The following is a 23,036-nucleotide window of genomic DNA, read 5'->3' as shown; positions in this document are numbered from 1 at the left end:
GATGTGTGTGTATGTGTACATATTTATCACCCCTAGCTACATCCACTGAGAGAAGTGCTGAGAATGTAGACCCTCCGTAAAGCAATAAGCCCATCTAATGTCCTGATCTTGGTTTCTAAAGACCATTCTACACTAAAAGGAGCTGGGTTCTTTGGAGATGTGGCTTATTGCAGAGCTGGGATGGGCAAAGTACAAGACGAAGCTAGAACACAATGAGCATGACTCAGAGAGACGAAATTAATGTGAAGGGGCATCTATGGGCCACATCTGCCACAATCTGAGTATCAAAATAAATAAGGATTGCAAGGGATTACAACCCATTGAATAAAACAGGAATACTTGAGTCTATACTGATATATATGTTATATACTGATCTATATCTATGTATATATATCTACACTGATATATATATATATAGAGAGAGAGATATAAATGAATAAACTGAAAGTTTGACAAAGAATAGAGTATTTAGAGTACCTATCCACAAAATACTTATTAATTACAAATGGGAAAAGAATTACTTTACAATGGAGAAACCTAGCAGACACCACCTTAATCAAGTGATCAAAATGAACATCATTTGTAATCCATCAAATTGGATCATGTGTTACCTAATAAGATGCAATGATATCACTTCTGTGATATTTTGCCCTAGGCGCACAACTTGGATCTAATCCTGAGGAAACATCAGATAGACACAAACTCTCAGACTCGCCACAAAATGGCTGCCCCCTAGTCTTCAAAAACGTCAAGGGCATGAATTTCAAGGAAAGACAGGTAACTGTTCTAGACTGAAGGACTAAAGAAAAATCACAGCCAAATACCAAGCGTGATTATGGATTGGATCTTTTGTTAAAAGGGCATTGTGACCATGGCAAAACAACCTGATCTTGATGGATGTGCTGTGCTTATGGAGGGAAATAGTTTTGTTTGTTGGAAATACAACTAAAGTATTTGGGAGGTATAGGACATTCATGCCTGCAATTTACTCTCAAATGGTTTGGGGGGGAAGTTCTTTGTACTTTGCTTGCAACGTTTTCATAAGTTGGAAATTTTTTTCAAAACTGAAACAAGATAGCATCAAAAATACACATTTCAGGGGCTGGCCTGGTAGTGCAGTGGTTAAGTTTGCACATTCCACTTCAGTGGCCTGTGGTTCACCAGTTCGGACCTATGCACTGCTTGTCAAGCCATGCTGTGGCAGGCATCCCACATATAAAAAAGTAGAGGAACTTGGGCATAGATGTTAGCTCAGGGCCAGTCTTCCTCAGCAAAAAGAGGAGGATTGATGGCAGATGTTAGCTCAGGGCTAATCTTCCTCCCCCCCAAAAATAAAAAATATATATATGTGCTTTATATATATATATTTATATATATGTTATATATATATATATTATATATATATATTTCCTAGCTCTGTCCATTAAAGAGACTCAGACAGTGATTAGCCAGTAGCCATGAGTGCCTGCTGTCCAGATTATGAATTCTAAATACTATTTTCCACCAAAAGGAATCAGAGTTCCTTAAAGAGTGTTGGATTACAGGTCTAAGACAGGAAGTGTATATACAAGATAATCTAAGAACATTTTATCATTCCTGAAAGCAAGGAAACTATCAAAGACTACCAAGGTCGCGTCAGAAGAATTCAGGACTAACCTGAAGAGGCCAAAGATGGGACTACTTTGAGCACAAATAAGAATAATAAGTTCAAGGGCTGGCCCCGTGGCCGAGTGGTTAAGTTCGCGTGCTCCGCTGCAGGCGGCCCAGTGTTTCGTTGGTTCGAATCCTGGGCGCGGACATGGCACCGCTCATCAAACCACGCTGAGGCAGCGTCCCACATGCCACAACTAGAAGGACCCACAGTGAAGAATATACAACTATGTACTGGGGGGTTTTGGGGAGAAAAAGGAAAAAATAAAATCTTAAAAAAAAAAAAAAAGATGAAGTTCAATAAGTTGAAATATAGCAAAAAATTTGTAAAAACCATGAGTTTATAATAATAATAAAAATAATAAAAAGAACTCATAGATCATCTTTGGATGTGAGAGTGGAGGAACCAACTTATTCTGAACACTGGAGAACAAAAAAGGAAGGGCATCAAGAATTCAGTCTGCCTTTCCTATAGGAACTGTACCTCAAGGTAATCATTGTTTGAGAAGAAAGGTTTTCTGTAAGAATTCCAGCTGGCCAGTGAAGACGCAATACTGGAATCACCATTCTGCAGAGCCCTTGGGAGCTAATAGATCTGGATAATGCTCATCCGTGTCTATTAACGTCACAAAAAGAGAAACCGCTAGAAACTGTGTACCTCCTAACGGTACAAGATCACCTACGAAGTGTTCTTGCTCAAAATCACACCTCATGTCTATACAGCTAACTGGCAGTTGACAGGAAGTATGTGGGACAGAAAAACGTTTTTGAAATGTGAACCAACATAATGCAGAATGTGGGAAACTATAGGAAAAATGACCTCGTTTCTTCAACAAATGAAGTTTACAAGGAAAAAGGGAAAAGGGAGCAAGAACCTATAGATTCAAAGAGACTTAAGAGACATATCAACCATTTACGAACATTTAGGGGAAATTTGAACACTGACTGAAAATTTGATGATAGTGTGGATTTGCCTCAAAACAATCCATTTGTGGAGATGGGGAGTGGAATGGGCAATGATACAAATTAAAGAAGTGTGGCCATTAGTTGATTTTTTTTTTTTAATCTGGGTAATCAGTACATGGTAGTTCACTGCTCTCTACTTTTGTTATGCTTCAAATATTCCGGAATAAATATTACTAAATGTCACTAAATGCATTGTGCCTGTTGATTTTTGCCTAGGTCGTTCTGGCTCTGGTTCCTCCCGTAGCCTGCCTCCCACCACTTCCGAGGGGAGCAGGAGATCATCTGTCATGTTGTGTTAACCGTGTTGCCTCTGATGGAAAACCTTCCTTCTCCGTCCACCCAACCAGAAGGGAGCAGAAGCAACTGCAGAGGTTGACGGCGCAGGCACGGTCTCGGACTTAGAGCCGCCAATAACAAACATAAAGCGTGCCTGTGAGGCTCGGATATCAGATAATATATATGAACGAGCCCGTATATGGAAAATGATATGCAAATGTAAGGCGACATTGTTTTTATTTTCAATTCCTTCTCCTGAAGAGGATTTTTCTTGGCCCCAAGCTATCAGAACATAGGAAAAAGGAGTATAGGGGAATTATTCAAGCCTAAGAGAAGTCTCTCTTTGATTTTCTGCAATCACACACCACTGAATTTGCTGACCTGGAGATCCTGACATCTGTGTCCTGGGGCAGAACTGCCTGGGCCAGCCTGTCAACCACCTGCAGGGAGGGAAAGAAGGAGGGACAGGGCGTAGGATCTTGCCAAGTGGTGAAGTCTATGAATCAGAGTTGGCTGGAACCGAGCATCAGCGCTAGGTTGGCCATTGCAAATGACACAGCTGGATTTTCTGGCTCCAGCCCTGGCTTCAGCATCCCACGCCTCTGGGCACAGGGGGGCATTTTGGGAAGCCAAGCAGCTGCCCGCCTGGCAGAGGAACTCCACTGTTCCTCTGAGTCTGGGGGAGTCCGAGAGTGGGCAGGTGAGTCTGAGCTGGCTTCCATGGGACTTGAAGCACCCTCCACACCCCTCTCCCTGCCCCAGCACTGAATCTCAACAATACTATCCAAAGAGGTGCATGGCTGAAGCTTCCTGGCCCCAGTGGGGCACATTAGAGAGAAAACCAGGGGGTCACGGAAGCCCAGGTAGGGGACAGCACTGTGGACAGGAGGCTGGGGCCTTATTCCGATCCTTCTCCACCCTGGCCTGGTCACTTACTCCTCCTCCCTGAGTCCCAGTTACCCCAGGTCTTGAGTAGGGCCCAGAAATCTTTTCTTGTAAAATCTCCTCAGGCGATTCTGATGATCACACAGGTTAGACACCAGGCGCTCAACCAGATGGTCACTAAATCTATTGACTGGTTTTTGGCGGCTGTTCCTGCCTACTCCTCTGCCTTTCTGTGAATTGTGTTCACTTAAATAAATAAACAAATATATGGGAGGGACTCATTCAAGGAGAGAAGAAATATGAACTGACATTTCCTGAGGAGATATCCTGTGCTGTGTGCTGTACCACCTTCATCTCTGTGCCCCCTGCCCAGAAAACAGGCATAGACTGTAATGTACTCTCAGCAACTTGCCTTGTTCCCTTTTCCTGACTCTGAAATGCAAGGGCTGCTCTGCTGGGGATCTCCTCACAGTCTAAGGGGGGAAAATGGGAATGGGAACTCACGTTTCTTTTTTGCTATTTTAGTTACATTTAATTTTTTAAACTAAAAATTGTATGAAAGGAACATCCGTATGTGTTTTTTAAGGTCTGTAAGGAAAAATAGTAATCATCTGCTTTCTCTCTCCCCATATTCCAAAATTGCCCCCCCCCCATTGCCCACAAAACCACTTTTACCCACTTCTTTTGGTAGTTCTCTCTGTAATATATTATACTGCTTTTTTTTTTGGTATGGCAGTTTTAGACTTGTCTGTTATGATAATATGTGAGGTGTTAGCTCTCTTATTGCCTCCCCCACCTGTTATCTTCCCATCCTCTCAATATTAGTTGAATCACTATCCTGTATTTTATGTCAATAGTCAGGGTGTACATCATTAAGACTTTAGAAATATTGTTTGTGGCAGAGTCAAGTAGCACACTATCATTGCACACTTTCCTGTATAGTTTTTATTTTTCCTGGAGTTATTAATTGCTTTTCTTTTTACTTGCATAATTTTCCGTAATTCTTTTCAGAAGCTCCATCATATAATCTACCATATCATTTATGTTATCAAGTGTCTGTTTTTTCTAGAGAGCCTTCCGTTCTTCTCCCGTCTGGACAGGTCACTCCCTGGGTTTGCTCTGGAGAGTCCTGTGAGAGTTCTCTTCACCATTCTTCTGAGTTGCAACCCCATTTCCTGGAATCTGGCTTTTTCTCTCTGAGTTTGGTTTTTTGTTTGCTGCCACCTGTTCTCCCAGTTTCCTAAGACATTGTTGATGGGAACTAAATTTCCTGAATCTTTGCATGTTTGGAAAATATTTCTCTTTTGCTCATATTGGGCTGATAGATTAACTGGGTACAGAAATGTAGACTGAAAATAATTTTCCATCATGGTTTTAAGATACATTTGCTCAGAAGTGTAATGCCATTCTTATTCCTTTGTGTGTAATTTTTTTCTTTGTTCTGTCTCTGGAAGCTTTTAAGTTCTTTGCTTTATGCTTGGTGTTCTGGAATTTTAGGATCAAACTCTTGGGTTTAGGTTTTTAAAAATTCCTTGTTCTGGGCCTTTGGCAGGTTCTTTTAATCCAGTGACATGAACTCTTTAGTTCTAGGAACATTTCCTATATTATTTATTTGATCATTTTTCTTCTCCATTTTCTCTCTCTTTCTGGAATTTCTGTTAGTCAGTTGTTAATCCACTTGAATTAATCCCCTAATTTTCTTATCTTTTCTCTCTTATTTCTTATTTCTGTGTCCTATCTTCTGAGAAATGTCTTCAGTCGTATCTTCTAACACTTCTGTTGAAAGTTTTATTTTATTTACTAATTTCCAAGAACTCTTTCTTGTTCAGTGTTTCTTCCTTTTTCATCGCACCTTGTTCTTGCTTTATGGCCTCTCATATTTCTATGACCATATGAGATGGGTTGTCCAGATTGGAGAATGAGAAACTACAGAAGTTGTTTGGATGCTCTCTGCTGCTTTCCGCTTTAGAGTGACTGAGATGAGACTTTGCCGTTTCTTTGGAAGAACCTCCTCCCCCCCGAATATTAGTATCTGGAAATTTTTTCCTCGGGGGCTATTCAGTTTTTCTGAAGAACCCTATCCTCCTACCTGGGGGAGATGGCCATCAGCAGGTAGAACAAGAGGAAGGGACTGGAGGCCCGCCTGCTCTACAGCGAGACTTTCCATTAATACCTCTTTTTCAGCCCTGAGTCTCACCCTCACTATTTGGTGCCTGAAGCCCCCAAGTTCATAGCCTTTTCTGTCCTCTTTCTCCTAAGAATAATCCCTGTTTCCTGCCTAAGGAGTAAGTATCTGGCTGCTAGTATTCCGAACGTAGATAGGTTTCTAGCCTATGTCCTCATGTTCCTCCATGCCTCACCCCACCCGCCTCCCTGCCCAGTGCCTTCACGTTCTCAGTTTCTCCAGGGGTCTGTGGCATGGCTTGGCTCTTTTCTCGTAGGGATCATTCTCAGTGAGCGCATTTCTCCTCCTCAGTGCTGAAATAGTTACTACTGCTCCCATCATCAAAGCCTCCTCTTCTGCAATGTCCATTCGGTCTCCAAGTCCGTTGATCCTTCCTTTCAATCACCTCTCGCATTTACCTGCTTTCCCCTTCTCTGCCGTCACTTCACCTCCACAGTCAGACCGTGTTGTCTCTTACCTGGTTCATTCCAACTGCCTTCTTCTAACTGTCCCCTCACCCTCTGGTGCATTTCTTTCCAGTCAGTTCTGCACCCTGTAACTACACAAATTTGGTCATCTCATTCCCCGCTGAAAGCCTCATTAAAGTGTAGACTCAGGACAAAACCTAAACTGGAGCATGGATGGCCAGCCTTCCCTGCCCTCTTCAGCCTCTCCTGCCCCGATCTCCTTCCCACAACACGTGCTCCGTCTTCCGCTGTCCTGGACTGTTTCTGTTCCTCTGTTAAGCCATGCTTTCTCTTACCACCACGCCTGTGCGCAGGTTGCTTTTTGCTTTTCTTTTTCTTGTCAAGCACTCCTACCTATCCTGCCAGCCTCGGCTCAGATGCCATTTCCTCAGGAAAGATTTTCCTGGCCCCAAGACTAGTATATGCTCCACATACATCCCCAGGGCTGCACTGCTTGTCCTTCCTGAGCTACAATCCCCTCTGGAGCAGGAACAATAGTTTGATTACTCTTGCATTCCCAGTGCCTAGCACAGCACCTTGCACATAATATATACTCAATAAATACTTGTTGAGCAAATGAACATATGAATAAATGATTGGATTTCTATGTTCAGATGCAGAAAGTGAGGTTTAGAGAGGCCAAGCAAATGATTCAAGGTCATCCAGCTGGGATCTGCACTGAGGTCCCTCTGGCTCCAAAGTCTAGGAGCCCCTGTTTGATGATGGGCACTTCGTCTTTTCAGCTGCACTTACTTTCCTAGGCCTTGGCCTCTGGCTCAGAGATGTTGACCTTTGCCCCTCTGGGGATTGAATTTTCAGGGCCCTCTAGGGTGGCTTTACTGTCAGCATTCGTCTCCAGCTGCTCCTGCCTGGATCTCCCAAGGTCCTGCAGTAGGTGCCTGCCAGCCAAGTATCTGTAATAAGAGACACTGGCGCCTGAGGGAGGCAGGTGGGGGTCATCCCCCGTTCAGCACCAGGCTCTGTAGACCTGCCCCTCCTTTCCCCATCCCCTCCTCAGCCCCCCTCAGCACGCATTTTCTCTGCCCCAGGCACCCAGAGAAACTCAGACTGTGAGGAATGTTATGGGGGATGCAGATGGGAAGTGTGAGGAAGGCAGCTTGTTGGTGCCCTCCCTAGCTGCTCCCTTAACGAGCAGAGGTGTGAGTTCTGTTTTGGCCAAATTCAGAGATCGCTGTCCTCTGGGGAGAAAGTTCAGATTATTTTGCAGCTTTTGAAGCAAACATCCACTCAGAAAATATGATGTCACCAAGGATGGTTTGATTACCCTGTGGGGTGCTGGCAGCAAAGCCAGCGCTCTGCCGTCTCCACTCGTCCTCCCTCAGGAGAGAGACAAGAAGAGCAGGCGTTTCAAAGGAATAATGCTTCTGAAGGGAGGTGTCCCAGTGTCTTCTGGGGGTGTGTGTGTGTGTGTGTGTGTGTGTGTGTGTGAGAGAGAGAGAGAGAGAGAGAGAGAGAGAGAGAGGAGAGAGAGTCCCAGAAACCCGAGATATGAAACAAACCCCACGCAGGGGCTCTGTAAATGCTCTTATTAAGTGTCTCTGCAGCTGGAACCATAGCTAGTTCAGGAAGCTTCCCTCTAGTCCATGCCAGTCCAGGGTCTTTAGTATTGACTATAAGGAAAGCGAGGGGCTGCTGACTAATCTTTCTTTTGCCGTCCTGAGAGTCCCGAGAGGCCGACCCGGAGCCCAGGAAGCTGTGAAGAGAGCGTCAACTCTTGGTGCCAAACGACTTCTCTTTCTCCCTTCCCTCTTTCACTCCTTTTCTTTTTGCTTGGATTCCTTCCTCATTTCAGCTGTTCCTCTTTCTCTTTTTTCCTTTTCTGCTGCTTCCTTTTCTCATCTCCTTCTCACCTTAAGCTGATAATATCTAACTTTATTTGTCCATTAGTAGATGCCAGCCCCTCATTTTTTCTAAACACCTTATTTGTACTGTCATTTAATAAAAATTATTTTTTTCCTTTAAATGTTTTACACAAGTCATCATTGCTCATTGTAAAAAAACATTAGAGGGGCTGGCCTGGTGGCATGCTGGTTGAGTTTGCCCACTCTGCTTCAGCAGCGCCGGGCTCACCAGTTCAGATCCTGAGCCTGGACCTACACATGGCTCATCAAGCCATGCTGTGGCAGGCGTCCCAATATAAAGTAGAGAAAGATGGGCACGGATGTTAGCTCAGGGCCAGTCTTCCTCAGCAAAAAGAGGAGGATTGGCAGCAGATGTTAGCTGAGGGCTAATCTTCCTCAAAAAAAAACAAACAAAGCATAAAACATTAGAAAGTACAGGTGAGCTGAAAACAAACAAATACAAAACTACAACAACAACAAAATAACAACAAGGTTGACATTTTGGTGTATGTTCTTCCAGATTTCTTTGTAAGAATAAACCCTTGGAAACTTACTAGGGGATTCTTTCGAAGCCGGGAGCCCTGGGTTTGCAGCTGAAGCTCCACCTTGCACACATCGCAGCCCCTCCCTGTCCTGTTTGGAGCTCAGTTTCCCCAGGCTGCACCTGCATCGCAGGAACAGGCCTGGCTGTGCCAGTGGTAACCACACCCAGGATGAGAGAACAGATTTTTCTCTCAAGGAAACCCCGCCTATTGCCTTTTGCCACCGTTTCAAGAATCAGACCTGGATTCTCGGCCCAGCCGCCCTCCCCTTCACATCCCCTTGGGCCTCACCCTGACTGCTCAGCTTTCACTGTTTCTGCCAACGCATTGGAAACTGCAGCACGCTCCTGCTTTCCCTCCACCTGCACTAACAAACACAGAGTGCTGCCCCAGCACTATTCCCCACGTCCTACATGTCCTCTGCCAGGCGCAGGTGCTGCACGATAGCGTGCTGAGGGCTCCTGGGCCCGGCTCCGTCTCCACTGAGGTACCCGGAAGCTCCTCTCCCGAGAGGCTCAGGGCTGTTTTTTCCCCTGGAGCATCGTGGCCAAGTTTTTGTGGCCCTGCGTTCAGGAGCCCTGGGCCAGGGCCGTGGGTGTGGGCAGCTTTCGGTTCCATGTGGGTTCTCAACAGGAAGGGCTTTCATGTGGGTGCCAGCTGGACTCCTGGGCCCCGCTTTGGCCCTGGCAGGGCCTGAGGAGGGAGAGTGCAAGTGTGAAAAACACCCTCTGTTTGGGAGCTGGTTGGTGGGAAGGAGAGACAGAACGGGGAGGACAGGCAGGTCAAAGTGTTTGTCCAGGCTGAGAAGAGAGACCATCGTGGCCCTGTGGAAATGAGACAATACGGCCTTTTCCACCCAAGAAGAGGCCTTGGCAGAGACACAGGGAAGAAAAGCCTGTTGGGTGGGGATGAAAAACAGTTTCTCAAGCTGCCTTTGCTCTCTGCCTCTCCCCAGGCTCCCTGAGCCTAATCAGGTCAAGCATCCAGCGCCTGCTTTGCTGCCAGACACAGTGGCATTGTTGAAATCCCCAGCCTCCCCCATGCCCGCTCCCCACTGAGAAGCGACTTGTGACAAAGAGGCCCTGAGAGACGGGCCTGAGAGGACAGTGGCCCAAGGTCTGGGGAGGCAGGGCACTCCCTCTGTCACTCTCTCCTCCCTCCCACTGGTTATTTTCCTATCCGGGACCTGAGGGGGAAAACAGGCCGGCCTCAGGAAAACCTGAAGGCTGTTTTTGTTTACATAAAGGCCCATTCTGAGCAAACTGCTCCCTGAAAGGTCAGCACTAATCGCAGGCAGCGCTGGGACCGCAGAGTGGGTTTGGGAGGTGCAGGGAGAAAGGAAACCTGGGCCACTCAGGGTCAGATGACTTCACTGGAGTGGGGAAATGGAAGGCCAGCAGCCGGGAGGGGAACTTCCTGGAGAAGGGGCTCTGGAAGAGGTTCATGGCTCCATAAAACTTAAATAGGGCTTGTTTATCTGCCTTCCAGAACACCCCACAGCTTGGTCTAGAGGCCGGAGCCATGGGCAGGACACAGTGAGCTTGGCGTCGGGGCCTGGATCTGCCACTGCCTCTGGCTTCACCTCTCGGGGCCTCAGTTTGCAGAGAGCACCAAAGTAGAAGAACCTTGAGATCTCTACAAACCCACGTATTGTAGGCCTTCAGCACACACTTACTGAGCACACACCGTGCACCTGACATCACGCTAAACCAAGGTCCCAGACAGGTGCCCCTTAGCCCCAGTTTGCCTGAGACTCTCCCAGTTTCACTACAGAAAACCTGGACGGTTGGTCACGCCAGCCCCAGAACTCAAGCAGCTCAGGATCTGGAAACAATGACAGATGTGCAATAGTGTGTGACTATTCATGTGACTGTGACACCAATCAGAATTTACATCACCCCAGAAACTTCCCCAGTGCCCCTTTGCAGTCCCATCCTAACCATCCCATCCCAGCTAACCCCTTACCTGGCTTCTGTAGCTATGGATTGGTTTTACCTGTTCTAGAACTTCACTTAAATGGAGTTATACAGTCTGTGCTCTTTAAAGTCTGACTTCCTTTTGTTAGCATAATGTTTTTGAGATTCACCAAAGATTCCTTTTTTTACTCTGGAGTATGGCTGTGATAGAGTCTGCTGAGGCACGGGACTCGGTGGAGGCAGAGCTGGGAAGTCTCACCATGGTGACAACTGTGGGCAACAGGGGTCTATGGGTGGATTTTTTTTTTAAATCAACTGCATTAAGATATAATTTATATACAATATGCTCACTTCAATGTACACTTCGATGAATTTTGACAAATGTACATATTCATGTGACTGTGACACCAATCAGAATTTACATCACCCCAGAAACTTCCCCAGTGCCCCTTTGCAGTCCCATCCTAACCATCCCATCCCAGCTAACCCCTTACCTGGCTTCTGTAGCTATGGATTGGTTTTACCTGTTCTAGAACTTCACTTAAATGGAGTTATACAGTCTGTGCTCTTTAAAGTCTGACTTCCTTTTGTTAGCATAATGTTTTTGAGATTCACCAAAGATTCCTTTTTTTACTCTGGAGTATGGCTGTGCCACAATTTGTTTATCCATTTCCCTGTTGAGGAACATTTGAGTTCTTTTCAGTTAGCTTTTTTTTTTTTTTTAACTATTGTGAATAATGCTGTTATGAATATTGCATACTACTCTTTGTGCCTCTTGGGTAGATACCTAGAAGTGGAATTGTTGGATCATTTGTTAAGTCTATATTCAAATTTATAGGAAATTGCCTAATTTTCCAAAGTGGTTGTACCATTTTACAATCACACCATCAAGGTCTGAGCGTCCCAGCTGCTCCACATCCTCACCAGCATTTGGTATTATCAGTTCTTAAAATTTTAGCCATTCTAGTGATATCTCTTTGTAGTTTCATTTGCATTTCCCTAGTGATTAATGAAGTTGAACTCTTTTCATGTACTTACATGTCACTCGTATATCTTCTCCTGCAAAATGTCAGTTGAAGTCTTTTACCCATTTTTAAATTGGGCTGTACGTCTTTTTAAAATTGAACTGTAAGTGTTCTTTATATGCAAGTCCTTTGTCTAATGTATGTATTGCGAATATTTTCTCCCAGTCTGTAGTTTGCATTTTTATTTTCTTAAAGGTATCTTTTGAAGAACAGAAGGTTTTCATTTTGGTAAAGCCCAATTTACCAAGATTTTTCTTTTATGAAATCTTTACCTACCAAAAGCTCATGAAAATTCTCTTTTATGTTTCCTTCTAGAAGTTATATAGATTTAGTTCTTAAATTTAGGTCTGTGATCCATATTAGATAAACTTTTGTGTATGGTGTGAGGTAATGTCAAGTTTATTTTTTTTCCATATGGAAAAAAATCATTTGTTGAAAAGACGTTTCTTTCTTTATTGGAATTCTTTGGTGCCTTTGAGGAAAATCAGTTGATAGAATATGTCTGGGTCTATTTCTGCATTCTCTGGCTCCATTGATCTGTTTGTTGATCTTTACACCATTATCACATGTGTTGATTACTGTTACTTTAGAGTGAGTCTTGAAATCAAGTAGTATAGGGCCTCCAACTTAACTCTCCTTCAAAACTCTGTTGGCTTTTTCTAGGTCCTTTGCATTTTCATATACATTTTTAGGATCAGTCTGTCAATTTGTTAAAAAAAACGTCTGCTGGGATTGTATTGGGAATGCATAGAATCTATAGATGAATATAGGGAGAATGGACATCTTAATATGGAGACTTCTTATACACGAACATTATATATATTTCCATTTGTAAAGCTATTTTAAAATTTCTCTTTGCAGCATTTTGTGGTTTTCAATATAGAAGTCATGTTCATTGTTCATAAATTTATTTCTATTTCTAGGTATTTAATGTTTTTATGTTATTGCTAACTGATTTTTTTTTTTTCTGATGAGGAAGATCAGCCCTGAGCTAACACCTGTTGACAATCCTCCTCTTTTTCCTTGAGGAAGATTGGCCCCGAGCTAACATCTGTGCCAGTCTTCCCCTATTTTGTAAGTGGGACGCTGCTACTTGATGAGCAGTGTATAGGTCCATGCCCAGGATCTGAACCTGTGAACTCAGGCCGCCAAAGCAGAGTGCACTGAACTTAACCACTACACCACTGGGCTGGCCCTGCTAGATGATTTTTTAAATTAATTTTCCAATTATTTTGTTCCTAGTATATAGAAATACAATGGGTTTTAGTAAATTGACCTTCTATATCATGACGTTGATAAATTCCCTTATTAATAATAATTTTCTTGTACATTCCTAAGAATTTGCTACATAAACAACCATGCTGTCTATGGATAAAGACAGCTTTACATTTTTTCCCCAATATCTCTTTCTTTCTTTGCCTCATTTCACTGGGGAGGACCTCCTATAAAATATTGAATGGAAGGGTGAGAGATGAGATCCTTGCCTTCTTCCTGATTTTAGAAACAGCATTTAGTCTTTCATCACTAAGTATACAATTAGCTGTAGGTTTTTTTATAGATGCCCTTTATCAAGTTGAAGAAGTTCCTTTGTAATTATAATTTGCTAGGAGTTACATTTTAAAATCATGAAGGGTGTTGAGTTTTGTCAAATTATTTTTCTGCATCTGTTGAAATGGTTATATAATTTTCCTCCTTTGTTCTGTTAACGTGGTAAATTACATTGATTGGTTTTTAAATGTTAAAACAATCTTGCATTCCTGGGATAAATTCCACTTGGTCATGGTGCATTATCTTTTTTAAATCTACCATTGGGTTTGATTTGTTAATATTGTTCATTGTACTTGTTAGGAATTTCATGAAAGTTACTTGTCTGTAATTTCCTTTATTGTAATGTTCTTGTCTGGTTTTGTTATCAGATTTATGCTAGCTGTCTTAGTCCATTTTGGTTGCTGTAACAAAACACTAGAGACCAAGTGGGTTATAAACAATAGAAACTTATTTCTCACGGTTCTGGAGTCAAGGAAGATCAAGATCCAAGTTCAAGGCATCAGCAGATTCGGGTCTGGCAAGGCCTGCTTTCTGTTTCATAGACAGTCTTCTTTTCACTATGTCCTCACTTGGTGGAAGGGGCAAGAGGTCTCTCTGGTGTCTCTTTCATAAGGGCACTAATCCCATTCATGAAGGCTCTTCCCTCATGACCTAGTCACCTCCCAAAGACCCTACTTTCTAATACCATTACCATGGAGGTTAGGATTTCAACATGTAAATTTTGGGGGGACAAAATTATTCAATTCATAACACTGACCTCATAAAATGAGTTGAGAAGATTCCCTTTATCCTCTATGTCCTGAAAGAGTTTGCATAAGAATGATATTATACCTTCCTTAAATACTTTATAGAATTTACCTATAAAGCCATCAGAGACTGGTGTTCACTTTGTGAGAATTTTTCTTTAGTTAAAAATTCCATTTCTGTAACACATATGGGACTATACAGATTTTTTTCATTTCTTCTTGAGTTAGTCTTTGTAAGTTGTGCTTGTCAAGGAGTATGTCCACTTCATCTAAGTAATCAAATGCATTGGCATAAAATTGTTTTTTCCCTCAATTCCCTGTTCTTACTTTTATTATTATTAATTTTTCTACTTACTTTGGGTTTAGTTTGCTCTTCCATGTCTAGTTTCTTAAGGTTGACTTTAACCTTTCTTCTTATCTAATATAGACATTTAAAGCTATACATTTCCCTCTAAAAACTGCTTTAGCTGAATCCTACACAGAATATGTGCATTTTTATTACCATTTATTCTAAATATTTTCTGTTATCCCTTATGATATCTTTTTTGACCCAGGTGTTATTTAGTAGTATGATATTTAATTTACAAGTATTTGGGGATTTTCTAGATATCATATTTTCATTGATTTCTAATTTAATTTCATTATAATCAGAGAACATATTACATAAAATTTCGGTCTATAAAAATTTAATGAGGCTTAGTTTATGAGCCAAGATATAGTCTATTTTCTTGGCCAATATTTCCTTGAAAGGAATGTGTATTAAGCTGTTGTTTGGCATAGTGTGCTGTAGTTACCAATTAGTTCAAGTTGCTTCAGATTTTCTTTATACTTACTGATTTGTTTTTTTTTGTCTACTTATTTTGTCAGTTACTGAGAGAGGAGTGTGTTAAAATACTCAACTATGGGGCTGGCCCCGTGGCCGAGTGGTTAAGTTCGCGCGCTCCGCTGCAGGCGGCCCAGTGTTTCGTTAGTTCGAATCCTGGGCACAGACATGGCACTGCTCATCAGACCACGCTGAGGCAGCGTCCCACATGCCACAACTAGAAGAACCCACAACGAAGAATACACAACTATGTACCGGGGGGCTTTGGGGAGAAAAAGGAAAAAATAAAATCTTTAAAAAAAAAAAAATACTCAACTATGATTGTGAGTTTGCCTATTTCTTTCTTTGGTTCTGTTATTTTTGCTTCATGAATTTTGAAGCTCTGTTACTAAGTTTATATGTATGTAACATTATTATGTCTTCCTAGTGAATTATCTCTTTTATCCTTCTGACACATCCCTCTTTACCTCTTATAATCTCTAGAAGTCCACTTTATCTGTCGTTAACATAGCCATGCCAGCTTTCTTATGCATACTGTTGGCATGGTACATCTTTCCCCATCCTATTACTTTCAGTCAGTCTTTATATTTAAAGTGCATCTTATGTAGACAGCATCTAGTTGGGTCTTTTTAAAAAATCTGGCCTGACAATCTCTAAATTTTAATTAGAGTTTTTAGTCCTTCAGTATTTAATGTAACTATTGATATGATGGGGTATAACCTCTATTTGTTTCCCATTTGTTCTTTCTATTTCCTATTCTTCTCTTATTCCTTACCTGCCTTCTCATGGTTAATTAAATAACTTTTAATGCTCCACTTTATTTTTTCCATTGGCTTTTTAGCTATTCATCTTATTATTATATTTTAGTGCTTGCTCTAGTGTTAATAATATGCACTTTAACTTATAAAAGTCTATTTAGAGTCAATATTGTACCCCTTCACACTTTATAATTCACAATTTACACTTCATAGTTCCTATTTCTCACTTCACACCTGACACTCCCACTTCACACATCACTCTTCGCTAATGTAATAACATTGCAAGAGCACAATTTCATTTACACACTTCCCCTTGTCGAACGTGCTTTTGTTATATTTTCTTAATACATTATAAATGCCGTACAATCTTATTGTTTTCCTTAAACAATCAGTTGTCTTTTAATAAAATTCAGAAAAGATAAAAATCCCATAATTTTTTTTCAGTGGATCTAATCACACTATTTCTGCAGGGACTAATAGTTATACAATCACATTTACATAATTATAATTAAATGGTACTAGTTTTAGGTTTTTTCCCTAAATTTTAATATCTATCCACTCATTTACCATTTCTGCTGCTTTTCATTCCTTCCTGTAGATCCAACTTTCTATCTGATATTTCCTGTTAACATAAAGTATGCCCCTTAGCAATTCTTATAAAGCAGATATGTTGGCTCTGATTCTGTGAGCTTTCATTTTTCTGAAAATGTCTTTGTTTTTCTCTCATTTGGAAGGATATTTTCAATGAATATGAAATTCTATCTTGACAGTATTTTCTTTTAGAACTTCAAAGATTTCATTCTATTGTTTCTTGTCTCTATTGCTTCTGATTAGAAGTCAGTGATATTTCATATCATTGTTCCTCTGTATGTAATATGTCTTTATTCTCTGGCTGTTTTGGGTTTTTAGCAGTTTGACTCGTAAGTGCATAGGTGTATTTTGCTTTGTATTTGTCCGCAGTCTTTCTTCTGGCTCTCCAATTTAATGTATGTTGGACTATTTGATATTTTCCCATATGCTCCTCAGGTTCTGTTCATTTTTCTGCCGTATTTTTTTTCCTCTTTATTCTTCAGTTTGGATAATTTCTTTTGATTTTTCTTCCAGTTTACTGACGTTTTATTTTTCCATTGTCAGTGTGCTGTCAATTCCCTCTAACGAATACTTTATTTCAGTTATTGTAATTTTTAGTTTTAAAATTTTCATTTATTTTTTATAGCTTCTACTTCTCTGTTGATATTCCCTATTTTATCACTCATTATGACCATATTTTCCTTTAGTTCTTTGAACATAGTTGTTATTAGATTTTTAGTGTTTGCTAACATTTTGGTAACCTCTGGGTCAGTTTCTATTGCCTATTTTTTTCTTGACAGTGGTCACATTTCTCTGGTTTTGTTCTTGATTTTTGCAAGGAGGCACATCTGATAATTTTTTATTCTTTATTTGACATTGTTGATGACATTTTAGAGACTATAGAGTCTTGTTTTCCTCAGAAGAGTGTTGATTTTTGTTCTTGCAAATAGTTCAATCACAGGTTGGTCCTCCTGAATTTGTCTTGACTTGATTTTATGCTTTGTTATGGCAAGTCTATAAAAAGCCCAAGTTATTTTCCAAGTGCTCTAATTTCATGGAACTCAACCTCCAAACTCTGTCTTTTAGACATTTTTTAGAACTTGACTTTAGATTTTTAGGATGGGTCTGTGATAGGATTTACTCTAGGATATAGACCTTACTCCTAAATCACAGCTTTTCTGATGCCTCAACCTGATGCCCAAGATGTTAACAAGGTGTTAATGACATCTGTCCACTCTGGCTGGTATGGATTTCCAACATCTCCAGGACTTCTTGACCTCTTATATCTCCGTTCCATTCTCAAGCCCCTATCAGTTTCACAGGTAATCTTGTGTTGTCTTGACCTGTGCATATACAGCCCTCATCCAAGGCCTCATGGGTGACCCAAACACAATTTTTGGGTCCCTTTTATGCACTTGTCTCTCTTATTCAATGCCCTGTTCTACAGATCCCAGTTGTTTCAGCTGCTCCAAACTCTGAACCCTGATTCTTCAGCTCAGCCAGGCTGCTATTCTTAGATTAGACTTTCATCCTCTGCCCTCAGTTACAAAATTGTCCCATGATTGATCATGGTGTTCACCTTGTGGGTTTTCTCTTAGCAATTGTAGTCTTGCATTGCCTATTATCCACTGTCTGAAAACAGTTGTGTCATTTATTTTGTCCAGTTTTATGGTTGTTTGTGATGGGAGGGCTGATCTGATACAAGTTACTCTGCTATATCCATAAGTGGAAGTCATCCAGTGGATTTCAGTTAGGGAAGTCTCAAAATCACTTCAGTCTGTATCCTACGGTAAGGTATTGAGGGAGACCACTTAGGAGACCCTTGACCTACTCTGATGGGGATGGGTTACTTTACCGAACTCTACCACATTTTCCACTCCCTTTAGATTCCTTCCTTTTTCTGCATCCCTTCTTCCAGTTATAGTCCTGCCCTCTGGTGATTTGATCTTGCTGGGACCTGGGGTGACAAACAGATGTGTTTAACTCCTTTGGCTCGGAGTTACCTCCTGGCAGTTCATAAAGAGGTACAAATATCTCTCTTTCATGGCCAGCTTCCATTCCTCCTCCATGTCTTTTATTATCCTACATGGGTCAAGTTCACAAAATAGATCATGAGTAACGTATACTTACCAAGCTATCATGGAGGTAAGCTTGTTATTGATCTCAGCTCCATTTGCTTCTTATGCCCACGCATTCCCTCACCTCCTTCTGAGCTGTTCACTTCCTCAACTATCTGCTCATTCCTTTCTTCTATACATGCTTTTCCTCTTCCTATTTTATTTCCTATCTTTAAAAAAATTTCTTGGGGCCAGCCCCATGGCATAGTGGTTTAGTTTGGCATACTCTACTTCAGTGGCCTGGGTTTGCCAGTTCAGATCCTGGGCGTGGACCTAAACCACTCATCAGTCATGCTGTGGCAGCAACCCACACACAAAATAGATGAAGATTGGCACAGATGTTAGCTCAGGGCTAATCTTCCTCAAGCGAAAACAGAGGAAGATGGCAATGGATATGAGCTCAGCGTGAATCTTCCTCACCAAAAAAAAGAAGTCTCATCTTTGGGTCATATGAATATGTATATATCTTTCTGTAAATTGATTTGTATGTATATGTACACATATAAATTGATTTACATATAAATACCTGTATATGTACATACCTGATGGGGGATGTTACTGAGAGTGTATATAGCATAGTTTCTGTGGAATGAAGTTGGCAAACTGAGGTTAGAGACCATCTAGGGAGAGAGAACTATATTTACTAAGCACTGGCTCTGAGTCAAGGCACTAAAATATACCCTTTACATACAAATTTTGTTTAATCCTCGTTACTACTCTGTGAAGCATGGATTCTTACACTTATTTTTCAGAAGGAAATCTGGGGCTCAATGAGGTAAAGTAACTTGCTCAAGACACAGCTGGTAAACAACAGAGCAAGGACTCAAACCAACATCTCTCTGGCTCGATTCTGGATTCTTTCCATTACACAATATTTTCTTCTGAGCAAGATGTCTGTTAAGAAATGTAATTCAAAGTCACGTAGTTCCTTGACTCATGAGATTGGAATGAAGGGAAACAGATATTTGTGGCAGTAGACCCAGGGTCCAGCATGGCCTTGATGGAAATTGTCAAACTTCAGGGTCCTCTATTATAATCTCCTACCTGGAATCTGATTGATCTGGGAGGGTTTATGATCAGGCAGAGAAGAATGAGAAGGGTGGGAGAATTTAGCCGAGGGGATCAGAGATTTAATTAATTGAAATCACAGAAAGGAAATCCTAGGACTCACAAGGAGATGGGCCCAAGATTTAGGAAGAGAAGGGATTAAGGATGAGGTCAGAGGAGGAATAGAAACCTCAAGGGACAAGGGGTCATTCAGCACAGAAATTTACAGGAATCCGCAGAGTGCAGGATTAATGAAGCGGACCAAGAGACTTCCCAGAAGCCACTCACGTGTGGAGAGACAGGAACTGGGTGAATGCAGTCAGCCTTCCCTAGTCTCAGCAGGAGGTGACAACATACATCATTTATAATCAGGATGAAACCAGTGGTCTCGTTGGAAATGTTAGCATATTATGAAAGTATATTGAAATAAAGCATGATGTCATGACAAGTGCAAGAAGAAGGGAAGGAACCGCAGAGTTTGAAAAAGAACAAAGTGAAGGGAAGTAAGAATCCCCCAGAGATTGTCTCATTCTGGCCCAGGGAGAGAGACTGAGCTGAGGGATTCAAAACTGTGGTCCCCTGAAAGCTGTGCTCTGGAGAGTACTGATGATGTGCTAATCTCTCCCCGGTCTGCATTAAATGTCAATACTCCTTGATTTGAAAAGCTGCCTGACTTCTTTACTTTTTTATATTTTAAAATAAAAGCAATTGCTTAACACATTCACAAAATCCAAAAGGTGCCATGGAACATACAGGGACACGTAGTTCTCTCTCCTACCTGTGTCGCCTGCTCCCCCAGTTCTCCTTTCCAGAGGCAGCTCCTATTGTCAGGCTGTCAAGGATCCTTCCAAAGATATTCGCAGCATTTAAAAATAGCTGTGTATATATTTATATTTTTCACACAAATAATAGCATACTATAATGCTCTTTTGTACTTTGCTTTTTACAAATTTTAACTTTTTAAATATATTTTGGAAATTATTTTTTATCAGTATGTAGAGAATTGCCTTATTACTTTTTAACAACCACATAATTTTCCATCTTATAGATGTATCATAATTTAACCAGTCTCCTATTAATGGGAATTCAGGTTAATTGCCTATCTTTTGCTATTACGTACTGGGCAATAAACATCCTTGAACATATATCATTTTGTGTCTGTGAAAGAGAGAGGGAGATAGAGGGAGAGAGAACATAGGAGTTGAGAGTCAAAGGATATGTGCGTTTTAAAATATGGAGAATGCTTGTATCCCTTCATTTTTTTTTTTCCCTGAGGAAGATTAGCCCTGAGCTAACATCTGCCAATCCTCTTTTTGCTGAGGAAGACTGGCCCTGAGCTAACATCCGTGCCCATCTTCCTCTACTATATACATGGGACGCCTACCACAGCATGGCTTGCCACGCATCCGAACCAGCAAATCCCGGGCCGCTGAAGCGGAACGAGCGAACTTAACCGCTGCGCCACTGGGCCTGCCCCTTGTCTCCCTTCTTTAAATGCATGCTGGCTGCTCATTTTGAATAGAGGGAGCTGGCCTGTAACCTCTCTGACTGATGAGAGGGAACCTATCAGAGTTACCATTAAATATGCTCTTTTCCCAGTTCTTCCGTCAGTGCTGTGAGGTATGGAGGCAAATCATTCTTATATTTTGTCCAAGAAAGTCAAGCTTAGCAAGGTGCTGGCAACTCCAAGGTAACTGGGCAACTTCTGATCAGTCTCTTGGGTACCCTGATGCTGGGAAAAGTTGCATCTCTCTGGATAAACGATAGAGATATGGGGTCTCTAGAATTATATATCCTTCATGATAAATAACCTAAATCAACTTTCTGGTCCAAATTGGTCTTGGGGTGGGCCCGAGATCCTCTGTGGGGTCCAACTCAGCTTGAGCAGAGTTGAGAGCATGCCTGGGCCTGCTCCCATCCCACCTGGTTCTGTGATGCCCTGAGGCCCAGAGATGGAGAGGACCCAGCCAGGCCACTCTCAAACACAGGTTCTCCAGATTCTAGAGCAATTAGGCGTCTTCTCAGTGCCTGCACACCCACATCTAAACAAAACAGGACTTTTGTTCCAAAGACGGGGTCTTGGGAAGCCTGCTCTCCCCCCTGAATAACCTCCTTTGTGGTGTGGAGGGATTGTGAGATAGAAATGGGGTGGGGCTCAGTGCTTTATTAGCATGGCACTGGGTCTCTTGGTTTGGTTTGGAACCGCCACAGGATAATCATGCTTTTGATCGGCAGCTCCTGTTTCACTTCCCAGTTCCTCGTTCCTCAGGAGCTTCCACCCCCAGCCCAGCTTAAAGCCTTTCCCTCTTAGCTGTCCAGATTCTGAGGAAACTAAAGCTGTTCCCACTGACACCCCAAGTCAACCCCTTGGTTGGAACTAGGGGGGTCTGTAGACCCCTGAACCCACAGAGTGACTGCCCTGGGCGCTTCTAGAACTGGTTTATCAAATTTTTCTCGCAGGCCCCTTTGGGGCTGCCTCGACACACTCCGTTTAGGCACTGCTTCGGATTTTCAGACCTTTTCTGATTGACTAGTTTGGTCACTAACGTTTTCAGAGTATTTCTCATGAAATTCCACATTCTAAGGAAGTGCTTTGGGGGCTGCTAAGGTAGGAGAACCTCTTTAACCACAGAGTTCCCCACCCTCCCCGCCTTGAAAAAATTGTAAACTCTATCATACATTCAGAAAACTACAAAAACATATAGGTACAGTTTAAAAATAATCATAAAGCCAATACCCGTGTACCCTTTACCAGGTCAAGAAATAGAATATTGCCAGTGCTCAAGAAGCCCCCTTTGTGACTCTCCCTAATCTATTTTATACAATGAAATTCAGGTAAGAGTTCTCCTCCTAAGCAAGTCTGAAAACACTGAGTTAATGTCCTTCCTGAATGCCCCTGCAGCCATTTTCCTGGCATCTAATCATGCATATTGCTGTCTTCTCTCGGGGTCTAGGAAGCTCTGAAACTTTGCTCTCTCCCAACCCCTGCCTCCCAGCTCACTACCCTGCTGGGTTAGGAAGAAGTATTAGTGGGTAAAAAACTGAAGAAGTGAAAGGTATATATGAGGGAGAAGTAGTTTTTATGGTAAATCTGCCCTTTGCCTTTTCTTTTTTTGAAAGTATTTTTGGGTTTGTTTGTTGTTGTTGTTTGGCTACTGTCAAGGAACTTGGCAGTTCTTTCCCTTGGTCTTGTGTCCTTTCTATCTCCCCTTCTGCCCCATCATAAGTCATCACTGTCAGTCATGAGTATAAGACAACATTCCCTCCTCCTTCTCTAGATGGAAATGATTTCGGAGTACGAGCCACACACATCACCAATTACAGACACAGCAGTGACTGGTTCTGGAGTCCAGTTCTGTGCACCAATTTTAATTAGAATACCTAACGTACAGGAGGCATCCAACAAATATTTTTGAGTGGATGAAAGTTTCTTGGACCAGCCCCTATTGTCCACCCCTGTCGTGGCTTAGAGTTTTCTCCTACCTGGACCCTCAAGAAGCCCACCAGATGCCTAGTTGTTCCTGGCTTCTCTTTGTTGTCTAAGTTGAGTATCCTCTGGTCCTCTTGGCCCCAGACTTGTCAGAATGGTCTGATTTCTCCCTCTTTTTACCTCCTGGGTCCACTCAGGAAGCAGAATCCACACTAGTTATTCAAACTGAGAGAAAGTGTTGACT

The 23,036-nt window shown here is 41.9% G+C and overlaps 1 protein-coding gene across 2 annotated transcripts in view; it reads left to right on the top strand.

Annotated features, from left to right (window-relative positions):
* The window catches only part of CCDC25 (coiled-coil domain containing 25), a 71,002-nt gene extending 55,811 nt beyond the window's left edge, over positions 1–15,191 (top strand). The window contains exon 9 of one of the 2 annotated variants that reach the window (XM_070611346.1): positions 14,915–15,191. In XM_070611346.1, coding sequence (XP_070467447.1) covers positions 14,915–15,091 — 177 coding nt within the window. In that variant the 3' untranslated portion in view covers positions 15,092–15,191. The remainder of the gene's footprint in view (positions 1–14,914) is intronic. The other variant, XM_070611347.1, reaches the window with a different exon arrangement.
* The last annotated feature ends 7,845 nt before the right edge of the window (positions 15,192–23,036 follow it).

This window comes from Equus przewalskii, chromosome 2 (genome assembly GCF_037783145.1).
Source record: "Equus przewalskii isolate Varuska chromosome 2, EquPr2, whole genome shotgun sequence".
Taxonomy (NCBI): Eukaryota; Metazoa; Chordata; class Mammalia; order Perissodactyla; family Equidae; genus Equus; species Equus przewalskii.
Note: the sequence above shows the minus strand (reverse complement) of the source record. Positions and strands in the feature narration are given on the sequence as shown.